The sequence below is a fragment of the Pseudopodoces humilis genome, chromosome 1 (genome assembly GCF_049639895.1).
Source record: "Pseudopodoces humilis isolate 2021_Gansu_Grassland_sample_001 chromosome 1, ASM4963989v1, whole genome shotgun sequence".
Taxonomy (NCBI): domain Eukaryota; kingdom Metazoa; phylum Chordata; class Aves; order Passeriformes; family Paridae; genus Pseudopodoces; species Pseudopodoces humilis.
This window is the reverse complement of record NC_142200.1, coordinates 138864461-138878282: the sequence shown is the minus strand read 5'-3', so window position 1 is coordinate 138878282 and position 13822 is coordinate 138864461. Positions and strand designations below refer to the sequence as shown.

Below are 13822 nucleotides of genomic sequence, written 5' to 3'. Positions count from 1 at the left end.
TCCTGTGGGGCATTGAACAACAGCCTGGGGTGTTGGGGGGTGTATTTGAGAAGCAGGATTATGTAGCATGATCAGGCTGTGTGTTTACAGGCAACTTTCCCCCATTAGGAGACAAATCCTTTAAGACTAGCATGTTGAGTACTAACCAGCACTTGGGGCATATGCTGGAGACACTGTGGACACAACTTATTCTCTGTGGCTTCCTTTGCTATCAAAAGTAATAATAAAGACTATACAGCCAGTCTTCCCAGTTATTGCTAGAGACATGTATCGACACAAAGCCACACCCACACATTTGTATGCATATATGTGTGCATGTATGTATCTGTGTGTATATATAATTTTTTATTTTAAATGTGGAAAGTGTTCTTAGTATAAGTTTAAGATACTTCATTTACCAACTCTAGTGAAGGACAGGTAGAAAGAAATTTGATGGTGTTTAAGTATAGGTTTGTGCCTTTTATATCTGTTCTGTGAAAACCTCACACCTTTTACAGCTGCATGTAACCTTTTGTGCCTGTTGACCACTGTCTTACATGCTTTATTTTGAGGATAATGTATGTTCATTTTATGGAAGGAATATTGGGAATATAATGTGCAGTAGTATTGGTAATGTGTCAGAATCCTATCTGTCAGGGATGGGATTGTAACTTGTGCAGGTCTGATAGAAGAGGGAAAACTACATATCTAGTCTGAGGCAATTTAAAAAAAACGACAACTTGGGCTTTGCATCTCAATTTACATTTATTTACAGAAATATGACCTAAATAGATGTTTGATGTCAAGCATTTGTAGGATTGCGATGCTCACCATATGGTGGAATAAGATTTTCCTGTTGGCATGCAGTAATCTGATACCATTTTCTTCTTCGTTTATGCAGGATCAAAACTACTGGATACAAGTTCACCGGCTGGAGCACGGGGATGGTGGGATCTTGGATCTCGATGACATTCTTTGTGATGTAGCTGATGACAAAGACCGTGTAAGTACAAATCGCTACAAATGTAGCATGGCACAAACTGTACATCAGCACATCAGTGGTGTGTGTTTCCTGCATGTGTCCCAAAGTGGGAGTCAACACAGAGACATTTTTTATGTAGTTTGCCTGACAGATGTGAGAAATTGGCTGCTGTCCTGGGGTTTTTTTAAAATTGAATAATGGGTTTTCCATCCTTTCTGGTTCTTTAACAGTTCAAATAGGAAAAGGGGGCTGCAAAGACAAAAAAAGGCCTCAAACAGTAGAACTTTAATGCACAAAAAAAAAAAAAGCATCTGTAAGGTGATGTTGTAGCTTTGTTTTACCACTTGAATATGTGCAAAAAATCATGCTGGTTTTAAACTTGAGTTTGGGTTTATTTTTTTGGGTGTTGAGTTTGGTGTTTGAGTGTTGGGTTTATTTTTTCAAAACTCGTTTTTGGAGGAACTGCTAGTTACACAGAACTTTAGACAATAATTATGCACTGCTGGGCCTTGAGTGCTTTTATTTTTTAAGTAGAGCTTTAGACTACTGTCAACTAAGAGGCTTTTTGTTTATTGGCTATTTGTTTGAAGTTATAGATAGAAGTATCTTTGAATTACTTGCTCAAATACCTGTAGGTAAGAAACACTGTGGCAAACTGTAAAGTCATGTAAATATGCCGCTTTTCTTTGGAAAGGCACAGGTGTTTGCTGAAGCTCTTGAAAGCATCAGAGCCTGATACAGACTTCAGCCTGGAAACATGTTTCAGGACCACACTCCTTCACAGAGAGTATCCTTAACTGCCTCTGCTGGAACAGGCGCTGTCAAGGCTCCTTGAAAACTGGCCAAATGATGACTCTTAGGCTAATTTTTCAGAAATAGATACTTTGCCTGTCGTTATTTCTTGTGACAAAACTTAATTGACATGGTTATTTCAACCAGGACTTTATAAAGAAAAATTATGTGAGGAGTCTTGGGACATGAAGACTCCTCACTGTCTGAAATGTTTGGATTACTCAAGATGTATAGAGTAACAGTGCTGAGTTTTCAGGAATTTCTTCCATAAAAATAGTGCCCAGATAAGATTTCATAAAAAGCTAATTAAAACCTCTAGTTGGTTATCTCATATTGAAAGTGCTCAGCTGCATGATTATTTTGCTTTCAGGCCTCAGGGAGGCTGGTGCAAATTGTCACTAAATATAAATACAAATATATATATAAATATATAGATATATATATACACAGACTTATTTGAATAATGCGGTTCTTAGCTCCTCACATGCTCTTCCCTTCAGAAGTTTGAATTCTGGTGACTTCAAGACCTTATTCTTTGGATGTTACCGTGCCTTGCTTCCTTCAAGTGGGGTAATTCCCCACAGTGAAACTCTGTGGGTGTTTTTATGTGCGTGACTAATAGTTGAAAAACTCTGACTGCAATTGAAGCAAGCAAAGTCATTATTATAATATTGTTTTTGTGTACAGATGGACAAGATGCTTAGCAATTGGTAGTATTTATCTCTGCATTTGCCAAGCTCATCTCTACTGATGGCACTTATGAGTTAAATTTCCTTTTTTAAAGGACTCTGTGGCATTGATTAGGAAGGTGCAATATAAACATGCACTGTGCTATACTGGTTTATATCCTTGAATTTGTCATTCTCACTTGACCTTCATGTTTGTGTCTTTTCAAGTATTTTGGTCATTAGTCATTGTTTTTTAGTTTCCTGTAGTGCATTTCATGGCTGACCTTCCTGGCTCCCTTTAGTTTTGGGTTGTTAGCTTTGCCTCCATAGCAAGTGTGTTGACTGGTTTTGTGTTGCTAGAACCGAATACAGGCCCCATTAATTCAAGGTTTGGAATAGATTTCCAGTTAGGGATATTTTGTAGCTGTACACTTAAGCATAGCTTGTAAAAAAGCATTTAAACAGATGGTGTCTAAACATGTAATTAAATGATTACTGAGGTCTGTAGGATTAGCTTTGCTTAAAATTAAACATTTGCCTATATCTCTCTTCTTTAAAATAGGGACAAAAATGTCTAGGATATTGGAAAACTGAACACTTAATGTTTTAGTGTTCATTTTCACAAGGAACTGCCTTATATTCTTGAAGAGAAGTTCTTTGTGTTATTTACTACCTGAACATCTGTATTTTTGAAAATCAATTTTCTCTTATTATGGTTCTTTAGACTTAAGGATCAGTAATAAATGTAGTTTTTGTCTTTGGTGGTGCTTTTATGCTATAATTGTGCAGTGTCATATCAGCACAATACAGAATGCAGAGCAGCTAAGGACCACTTGTCATCTTGATGGATTTACTGCTCTGTGTAGTCAACTGCTGTGATAAAATGAAACACTTAAGTGATGTGAAGAATATATTTACTCCTATTCCACTGTCTCCATGGAGAAAATGTTCTGTCCTATAACAAATATAAAGACCCTTAGAGCAGCTGTTCTGAATGGAATGAGAGAAGTATCTTTGATGGAATCCTTCATATTAGAATGCTGCATAGTAGGGTGGCTTCATTTAGCTGCTTCTGTCCCTGTATTTTGTTATTCTTTTGTCACTTACTAAAACAGAATGGATGAGTAAGGGGTAGTTAGTTGCTTTTTGGAATAATTCGTGATGCTCAGTGTTGTTCCTCCTTAAATAAAAGGAGCAAAACATGAAACAAATTACATGGAAAAACTGATTTTGCTAAGATGTTTGTTCCTTTGTTCCTTTCTGAAACAGCTTTTCTGAAGCCCTTTATCATAGTTCATTGAGAAAGTGCATAAAACACTCTAACTTAGCCAGCAGAAGACGTGGACATTTATATCACACAATATCAGTGCATATGAAGTTGCTTGGTTAATGCAGTTAATGGTAATAACCTTATAAACAAAAATTTAAGTAATGGTCATTTGAATTTTGTTTTTTTTTAGAAAACTTCTAAAAAGTTATTGAAATGTAATTTTTTCAGGTTTTACTGTGGAAATATGGATAGTTTTCAGTGGAAACATATCAGTGTTTTTTACATTTACCTCTGTATACACGAATACAAATGGGCTGACTTGTTACTGTTTTTGAAAAATATTTGGCTACAACAAATAAGATTTTATTTTCAGCTGGCATTTAGTCAGTAGTCTAACCTACTTCTATTATTTAAAAAATACAGGTTTCTTGTGTGTTTAGTGATTAGACCAGTATTTTAAAGAAAGATTAATAGCCTCTTTTGTTCGGATTTCTGTAACTTGCAAAAGTAGCCCTCTGTATGAAGACTCTCAGAAAACATATGTCATCTTGATAAGTTTCCAACTTGATGATAGCATACTTGATGACCTCAGTTCAGTTTTTAGTAGGCAGACGTTCTCAGCAGCAAAAGCAAATCCAACTGCAGAAAAAAGCCAGAACCCAACCATCCTTAACTGTGTTTTCTTCGGCTAGACTGAGGCACGTAGACACTTTAGTAATTCTCACACTTTGGGTGTAATTTGGAAGTGCTTATTCTGAGATCTCATAGACCCTTCTTTATCCATGAAAAAAATATTGAGGGAATTGTGGTGTAATCTTATTTAAAAAAAAAAAGCAACCAACAAACCCAAAGTATGTGTATGAATATAAGTTGCTCATATTTGAATTCTCACTGAAATAGGAATTTGTATTTTGAACAACTTGAAAAAAAAATTCTTTGCAATTATATGTAATTTTCTTATGAATACAAATGCTCAGGCTGTTGCTCAGTGGGAAGCTTTAGAGATTAAAATGTCTGTTTTTGGTGTAGCTATATTGCTGAAAAAATCAGGTTTTTTTTCTTCCCAAGAGAACAACAGGGATCTGCCATTAACAGCCACTGGTTGTGATGATCAGCTGGGCAAATAGAGCTACTTTGAAACAAGCATTTCATACCTTTGAAGGTATGAACCAAATGTCAGTTATTCGTAAATTCATTTGCTCCAATATACTTATTTTTTGCCATATTAGTTTGAGACTAACAACGTGTAAATGTTAAAGGCCTTGGCATCTTATAAATTCCTTTATCACTGTCCTGATAATTCCGCACTGGTTCTCAAAAATAACCATAGTAGTTTGGTATATATACTCAGATTTACAGCCTGGCTTTATTTCTCTAAACTAAGGCAGGCATGGGTTTTCTTTGCTTGACTTAACATTTTCAAATATTCAGTCAGCTCTTCACCCTGCATAATTCATGCTTACGCCCACTGAGTCCAGAGATAAGAACCAGAGGAATATGGTTTGGTCTTGTCTGGAGTGAAGTCTCACGCTTCCCACAGTGTTTGTGTGTGTGGTACTCTATCTGGCCCAGGTCACTGGAAGTTCAAGGTGATGTTGGTGCTTAGTGCTGCTTAGACAAACTTTGAACCTCCCAGAAAGACACACAAGAAGTTGCTGGTTTGAGTGGAATACTTCTGGTGAGAATGGGATGGAGATTAATTTCATGGATCTGTGCTGAAACGGAATTAGTAAACATTCATGAGCTGGAGTCAACTGTGTTAAGTAAGCAAACTACAGCTGAAATTCAGTGAGATCAATTGTGCTTCATTTGCATCTGCTTTTAAGAGACTTACAGAGATTCTATTAACATTATTATGAAGTTAGTGCCTACTTGCTTCAAGCGTGAAGAAGTGTGAAGTCTTCTAGTGGGAAAAAGTCTTTGAGCAGCTTCTTCACATAATATGAAGGCATATTAGGACCTTTGCCCAGTGTTGTGGAGAGGAAATGAACTTTTGGGTTTTGTGCTAAAACAGATGGTCAATTCTAAATAATACTGTTGTTTTGTTTACTCCCTCTTGGAAAGCTCTGTTGAGTTAGAGAGGCATGTGATACACAAAAATGTGGGTCTGGAAAGGATGACTGTATTTTGTTTGTAACAAATGTTAACTGGAAGCTTACACAGAAATAAGGCTATTTTGAGCAAATGCATTATAATGTTAAGGTTAAAGGCTAGCTAGGGACTGTAGGGCTGTGATTGCAGTATCCTACTGCTGTTGATTCTTGCTCTCTCACTCTTATTTTTTGAGCCAGTTATGCAAGACCCCATTTCTGTAGTAAATTCAGGGTAGGCCAGTGACAGCTGTTACAAAGACTGAGATTCTGGTAACCCTGTGCCTGTCCATTCACTCAAAAATGTTAAAGAGCTTTTGAAGTCAATGAAAGCTGTGCAGATAATGTTGTGTTATCTTCAGATTTCCATCAGCACATAATCAGAATACTCAAAGTAGTGTTGTTTATTCTAAATTTTGGGTATCTCTGCCCCATTTAAGCAAACTTGCAGCTGAATTTACATGTGACTTCTCTTTGATTCTGCAAGTTAAGAATTTAACCCTAAAATTGTGAATAAAGAATAACAACTTTTTGTGCTTGTTTCTGCCATTAACAGATTAACACCTGGAGTGAATGAAGAAACTTCTTCTCCAGGTCCCATGCAGCAAATCTGACAAAGCTTCAAAATTGCCAAAAAATTACTCAGAAATGTGGTTCTTAGTATTTACAAAACCATGATTGGTATACCCTTTCTCCCCTCAAAACCTTTCTATCAAATTAATTTTCAACTATTGCCATGATGATCTTCTGCCACAGTGTGCAGCTTCTCTCTTCATGTTCTGTGTCTTCATTCCCAGTATCCCAGGAAAACAGAATGACCTTGAAACAATTTGTTGTTACTCACAAGTGACTTGGCAAAACATATCCTGAGCATAAGGCATTCTTTTCTTGTAACAGCTTAAAATAACTGCTCGAGCCACCAAGCTTGGGAAAGTATTGATACTGGGAAAGAAAATCATCATATAACAACCCTATGATTATTTTCTGTTAAAAAACTTCAGTTCTGGAACAATGGGATCTTGATGTCATCTACTGTTTGGCAGTGGTTTTTATTTTAATTATGCTTTTAGGGATTGGCAGTTTTGTATTACTGAAACTCTGAAAAATTGGTAAAAATAGAATGTGTCCATTTAAACCAGGTGTTTTTGCATTAACACTATTGATTCATTACTGGGATGGCCACATGATGATTTTTAGGTCTGTCTTCCTGATAAATCTAAAGTAGACAGAGTATTTACACACCATTTATTCCCAGCTGCTGTTTAATGAAAACATATTTGAAAACAACATACTCAAAATATAAATATTATATTCTGACAAAGAATGAAATTTAAATGCTTGTAGTATTTCTAATAGTAAACTAAATTTTAATTTCAGTGTTCATGGATGAGACTGATATATAATCATATATCCATGGAAGTGAGGAAATAAAGGTCATAATACATGAATATTGGAACATGAATTTTTCTATCTCTAAGAGATATTAGATGTAACTAAATGCTGTCCCGTAACTGTGGTTCTTAGTTTTTCACCTCTTTCAGAACTGTTCATCAAATTGTTAATCTCATAATCACTTAGTTTTTTCTAGCTGTGTTGTGACGGTATTTTCATTCATGATTTTCTGTGTATTTTTGGGATAAATTGCAATATTCCAATTCCTTTCCTGTAATGCTGAAACAGTTGTATGGATGCACTAAGAACTCCCAGGTAGGAGAGGATGGACATCTGTAAATCCATAAATCCATTTCCATGGAGATCTGAAGAGCTGCAGGTAAATCTGACTTCTGAAAATTGAATATTTTGCTAAAAGTTGTTCTCTGAGGAGTAGCAGGCCCATGCATGAAGATGATTATACTGGGGAAGTTCATGACAGTGTTATCAAGAAAGTATATATATACATCTCACAAATGTGCCTGTATTCTCAGCAGAAAGACACACCTAAGCAACAATGACTGGGTTAGTACAGTCAAAAAATCCCACAAACTTGGCATGGAATAAGAGGGTTTTGTGGATCTATAACTGGTCGGGAAGATGGAAAATAGAGCATGTATTGTTCAATACATTGCAGTTGTTCTGAAGGAAGGAGAAGGGGAGATTTTAATACTGGAGTGACAAATTCCATTGTTGTGTGGGAAACCGGACATGGATGGTGAATGCTGATCATGGAGAGTTGCAGAAGCATTTAGGGAGTTGACAATAACATGGTGGGTGCAATATCATCTTGGCAGTGGTGATGTGCTTTTGGAGAGAGACTGCTTTAACTGAATATACAAACTAATGAGTTCTGAGCTTGCTCTTATATTTGGGAGAATGTTTCTGATTTTGCAATAGACCTCTAGACGCAGTGGCTTAAGTGCAAGGTACGTAACCAGATCTCAGGTGGCTTCCAGCAGTTTGCCCTGTCTCTGCCTCTCCCCGGTATTTTCATCCCAGTCCTGCTGCTTGGCTCTTGAGGGCTCTGGCATTCTTTGGATCCCGTCTCATAGCAGATTTGTTTACTCAAATGGCAGAAGACTCTTCCTTGCAAAACTGAGTATTTTTCTTCTATTTCATGAATATTTTAAGTTCACCAAAGGACCTGGCAAGCTGAGGAGGAAAGGGAGAGGGCTTTGCTGCTGGGAGTGGTTGAGGTATGAAGAAATAAGAATGGGAACATCAGTGGGATGAGACCTTGCTTTTCAGTGCAGCAAGGCTGCCAGTGGCTGTGGAGCTGCTGGAGTGGTCCCTGTGGTGCAGCAAGGGGTGCAGAAGAGAATGGGTGGTGGGATCTCTCTGCTGTGTGTGCTGGTGGTGAGCCCTCGGCCTCCTCCAGCACCAAACCAAACAACTGAAAAGGATTTTGCAGAAATAGGATAAAGCACAGAGCAAATGCCAACACTGACTCCAGGTACAAATTAACATCCTCCACTAGCAGTGTTTGAATGGACCAGGACCTCAGTCTTGACATTGTAAGACGCAAACCCTATAGATGGCTGTAGAATCAGATGTGATATTGAGAAGTAGTTCTTTGTTTTTTTCAATGCAAGATCTGGGGCATCAAGTGAAACTGTCATAAGAGTAGCTGTTTGCAAAAAGTTTGCAAACTTTCCTTGACCTTAATTTTCATCAGAATATCTGTGATGTTTATCAAATGCTGTAGATACTTCACGAAGTTTAGGAGAATATGTTTTTTCTTGAGGTGTTGTGGTTTGCAAGCACATAATACTGAATTCTCTGCTTATTTTAACTCTTCAAAAAGATGATACTTGTAAATCATGGAAACTGGTAATTAAGGTAGGATTTAAGTTTGTGAGAAAAAGTTTCTTTAATCTAAACTTTGGTGAAAACCACAGAATGTGTTGAAATGATGATGGTCTCAGAGTGTCTAATATTAGTAAGACTGGAGGTCAGTATGTGGTTACAGATAACAACTGCTACAGTATTATAAACACATCACAATTAAGAGAGATTTTGTACTAAAAATATTTAATAATAGGTTTTTTCTATATCTTGTAGTAATTGCAGATTAACTGGTTAGATACAGTTGTAGATAATATAAAGCTGTGCTTTTGAATCCTTCACAGTGCGAATCTCCACAAAACTGTGCAGTGAATCTAGAATTAGGCCATTATGGCTAATAAATACTTAACATTCTGATAGCTTTTGGTTAATTTCAGCAATATCACTGTGTCCTAGAGATATATTATTCATCCTACAACAAAGGAAGAAATTGCAGGAAAAGTTACTTATGGGGATTCATTAACACTACTCTCTTACTCCTTGATATCAGCAGGTCTTAAAGGCTGTTCCAACTTCAGAGATATTTCCTAACAGAGGTGGTGAGACTCATACACAAGAGGACTGACCCATATTAGAGCTTAATTATAGTAATGGATAATCCTGCAACTATAAATTATTCACAGTTGTTTTGTACGCGAAGTAGCATCATGAATAAAATAAGGAAAAGTTTCTGGAAAAGACTTAGGACAATGCTTGAATATGTCAAAGGTAGTTTTCCTCCTTGTCTTTCAACATGGTTTAAATGGTTTCTAGAGCTTGGCCCTTTGCATACGTCTTGCTTAATGGAAATCAGTAGCAGCAATTCTCGGGGCTGTACACCCTAGTAGAGTTCCTTAACTAATACTTTATGTAAGAGAAACATTCCTACCTAAACAGAGTCCTGGTACCAAAGTTGCAATCTCAGCTATCTGATAAGATTGCCACACTGCCACTAGGATGAGAATTCATTATCATCCTATCCATTGATACCAACAGGTCTTAAGAGACTGCTGTAACTCTGTAGTTATTTCCCTGGAAGGACAGTACGGTTTAGAGTCAGGTACTTTATTTTCTAGCTGACTTAGAAGTTGAAGTATCTCCTGGGTTTGTAGCATGAATAGTCTTACTGACAGAGAGAAGGGAATATTAAATTAGATGTAAACAGGGCCCCATATGCATTTATTGGGGTGGTTACTGCACGCTGAAGGTTTCTTCAGAAAGGGCCTTGCATCCAAAGAGAAGAAAATAATGCTGTCTTATTTTGGGGAGCTTTCACCAGTCTGAGTTTCCAGTTGACTTCCTAGCAGTAGCCCAGAAAGGAAGGAGTTAAGAAGATGCTTTGAACCCAAAGTCTTCTGCTTCATCCCCACACCCTGTTGGTGTACTTCCACACCCTGTTGGTGTGCTGGGAACTACCTCCCGTTCACCTTTAGCGTGCTCAGCAGGATAGTCACTAAGTTTTCAGATTAGCATCACTGCTGAAGCCTGTTTGAGTTTATACAGCGAGAAGGAGTTCTGCCTGCTCTTCAGTGACATACAGCATTGCAGGACCATCGTCTTTTTTCATTTCTATAACCTCTTGGAAGAACTGAAACTGTTCTTTGGTGGGCTCCATTCCTCGCAGGCTGCCAGATTTCCTGTAGGATTGAAGACTGTTTCATACAAGCTTGGTGGGAGCTTGATGATACTGAGTGTTTATTCTTGTGGGATGCTGTTTACTTGAAGGTGATCGTACTTTGGGTGAAATGGCAGACATACCTAAGAGGAAAATTACAAAGAAGTCATCGTCTTTTTCATATGATCGCCGGAGAGATTCAGTGAAAGTTAGGAGACAGTCCAAGTCTCTTAGCTTCAAGTCTGCTACATTGGGTGCTCAGAAAAGGCAGGCACAGAAAAAGCAGGTTTGTATTTGGATATTTCTCCAAAAAAAATTCTTGCTTTCTAAATTTTTATGGCGTTTTTAAATCTTGCTGTCTTAGTATGAAGTGGAAAGCAATCTCTGTGTGTGTGTAGGTAAAGCTGGATTTTTTTTTCTGTAATATTTCTTAAGAGCTAGATAGATTTATGGTGTTAATTTTATGCTGAGAAAAGTCTGCACATTTTCTGCTTTTAAGACATGATTTATGATTTCTGTTTTGTCTCAAGGAATTGCTCCTATAGTGCAATATGTGTCCTGTGAGCTTTGGTAGTGTTTATTGTGCTGAAAAACATGATGGGTGCTGAAACTTTTGAAATTATTATTCAGATTACAGCTGTTCCACTGCTCTTCATTGTTATTATTTTTTTTTAATGTTGAAATGTACCAGACTGAGAGCTTTAGGGAGTGAAATATCTTGCTTATTCCAGAACAGGTAATGCAAGTCAACAGAAGCACCTGTTCTGGTGGGACCAGTTCTTAGGTTAGAGGGCAGTTTAATGCCTTGGCAGTGCTGCTCTGCCATAGTAAAAGACTTTCATACACAGGTCTTTCTTTATATTTTGTTGCTGGGATCGAATTAAATAAAATTTCTCCAAAGAGAAGATGCAAGTGTGAACTGTCTTAAATGGAATAAAAAGTTCATGAAATGTCTTTGTATACTGATCCCTAACATTTAATCCAATATGGAAGGAGTATGGGGTCACTAACTCTGATCCCAGTCTGCACCTTCACTTCTTGAAAGGTTAAATGAACTTTACAGGAAATTTTTAATTAGCTGTGTACAACTTAAAGCACTTTGACACTTTGCAAATAGTGTTTCTTCAAGTGCCTTGAAATAGACTAGATTTTCAGTAGCACAAAAGTGAATTTCTTTCAAGCAAGTAGTTTTCAGACCCTGACCATTCCAACTGTGTCTAAACTTTGAGGGCATATATCCTTTCAGATTTAACAGAATGTAAGTTATTGTGTCCAGTCTAAACTTCGGTATGAGATTAAAAATATAATGTATTTTATGTGTTTGGGGTCATACTTGGTTTTATCACTATTTCTCTTGTTCTTGGAATGTTAAAATGTCTGTTTACATAGCAAGAAATTTACTAGTAAAATATTAGAGTACTCCAGCTTATTGTGATTCTTTAGTGTTAATTATAGGTATAGCTGAAGTTGTTTTGCTTGAATTTGAGTTCCAGAAGTTCTAATGAGGAAATGTTTGAAGAAATCAGGAAAACCTTCAAAAGCACTGCAAGCTCTAACAATCCTGCTGCACCCCCACCCATTATTTGATGTGTTTTTAGAAGTAAAAATAATAAATCTCAATTTTATGAAGACATAAAATACTAGATGACATCTCTGAACATTCAGGCTTATTGAATCTTTTGGGGAACTAAGCTACTGAAATTGAGTTCACAATTTCATTTGTGGGTGCAAATCAGTGAGTACCCTTGTATTTTAATTTTTGCAGACCTTGAGGTTCTCGAGTCCACTCATCTTTTGGATGTCTGCCATGGTTACTGTGTGACCTCTAGTGGTTAATGAAAAATATACTCAATTACTGAATTCAGGCTGTTGCTTGAACAAGTCCTGAATGTGTATTCATGTTGGTTTAATTATTTAATCTTCTAAATTCTATTTTTATTGAAAAGAAAAAAGTATCATCTTCTTTAGATAAATCTTTTATGGTGTCACTTAAAGAAAAAGTGCTTTGCTAAAAATTCTTATTCATTGGGATGTGTGTCTGAACTGCAGTACTCATAGATGCAGAATTATGGGAGTAGTTTTAAGAGACCTTTACTATTTTGGCGTGGTTACAATATGTCAGTGGGTGATACATCTGAAATGCAGCACTCTAGACAAAGGTCCATTTTGATCAATTTTGTGTATTGGAAAGATCTGAATAAGGGCCTTTCTTCCTCAAGAACATATTTTTTTCCCCTTCTAAATGCTTCAGTTAACTGTAAGAAAAGTTATTTTTTCATACAAGCTTGGTCTTGTTTCAATCTTCAGATCATTATAATTGAGACAAAGCCATTCTTACCTCCCCTCTGCCCTCCCCCTCTTCCCACAAGGGCAGCTACTTCTATGTATATTGGAAATGCTGTTGAAAACAAAACACAAATGCATTTGTTACCGTTGAACTTAAAAAATTATGGGCTTGAAGTTACCAGAATCTGGTCAGTTTTCAGCCACCCAGACCCAACTTTGCTCAGCACAGGGCAACTGGTGGTTACACAGACTCATTCCAGGCCTGGGTTATTGAGTGAGCACTAGTTCAGTTACAGCACCAGGAGAAATGTTACTTAAAAATGCTTTTCTTTGTTGATTGAGTTTCTTTCTCATTTTTTAAAAATCGTTTTTATAATAGATGTTTGACATCTGAGAATATTTAAGACTGTGCTTTGGTCTTTGCTGTTTTAGGAGACAATAGTAGACTTCGCTGCTCACAATATATGTGGTTTTACTTGGGTGGTTCCCTGGAGGAACAAGACTCTGCTTCTGCTTATACAGGCAGGCATGCCAAAACTATTTTTTAAATGTTTTGGTAGATTGATACCAATCAAAGTCTCTCAAAATCACAATATGTTGCAAAATCCTTTTCTGCTTCCTTGGCCTTAGTATCACTGACCTCCCTTTTTTGCAGTTTAATTTCTTATTTTCCTTTTTTTGTGGTTAAATTTCATTTTGGCCCCTCCCTAATGAAAATCATTAAATTACTGGTAAAATAGTAATAAGAATCTGAGAACATTTTTTTAAAAAACATTTTTTACATTTTCTGAATTACAGTAATGTAAGAAAATGTTAAGGCAAATTGCTGCGCATCTCTTGCTGTTCCTTGGGTTTTTCTGTTTGTTTAGCTAACTGACTAGA

At 36.8% G+C, this 13822-nt stretch overlaps 1 protein-coding gene across 12 annotated transcripts in view; it reads left to right on the top strand.

The window, feature by feature from the left end:
• Positions 1 to 13822, top strand: part of PARD3 (par-3 family cell polarity regulator) — a 446220-nt gene that overhangs the window by 48866 nt on the left and 383532 nt on the right. For all 12 annotated transcript variants that reach the window (XM_005518692.3, XM_088052266.1, XM_014248576.2 and 9 more), the window contains exon 2: positions 881 to 982. In XM_005518692.3, coding sequence (XP_005518749.1) covers positions 881 to 982 — 102 coding nt within the window. The remainder of the gene's footprint in view (positions 1 to 880; positions 983 to 13822) is intronic.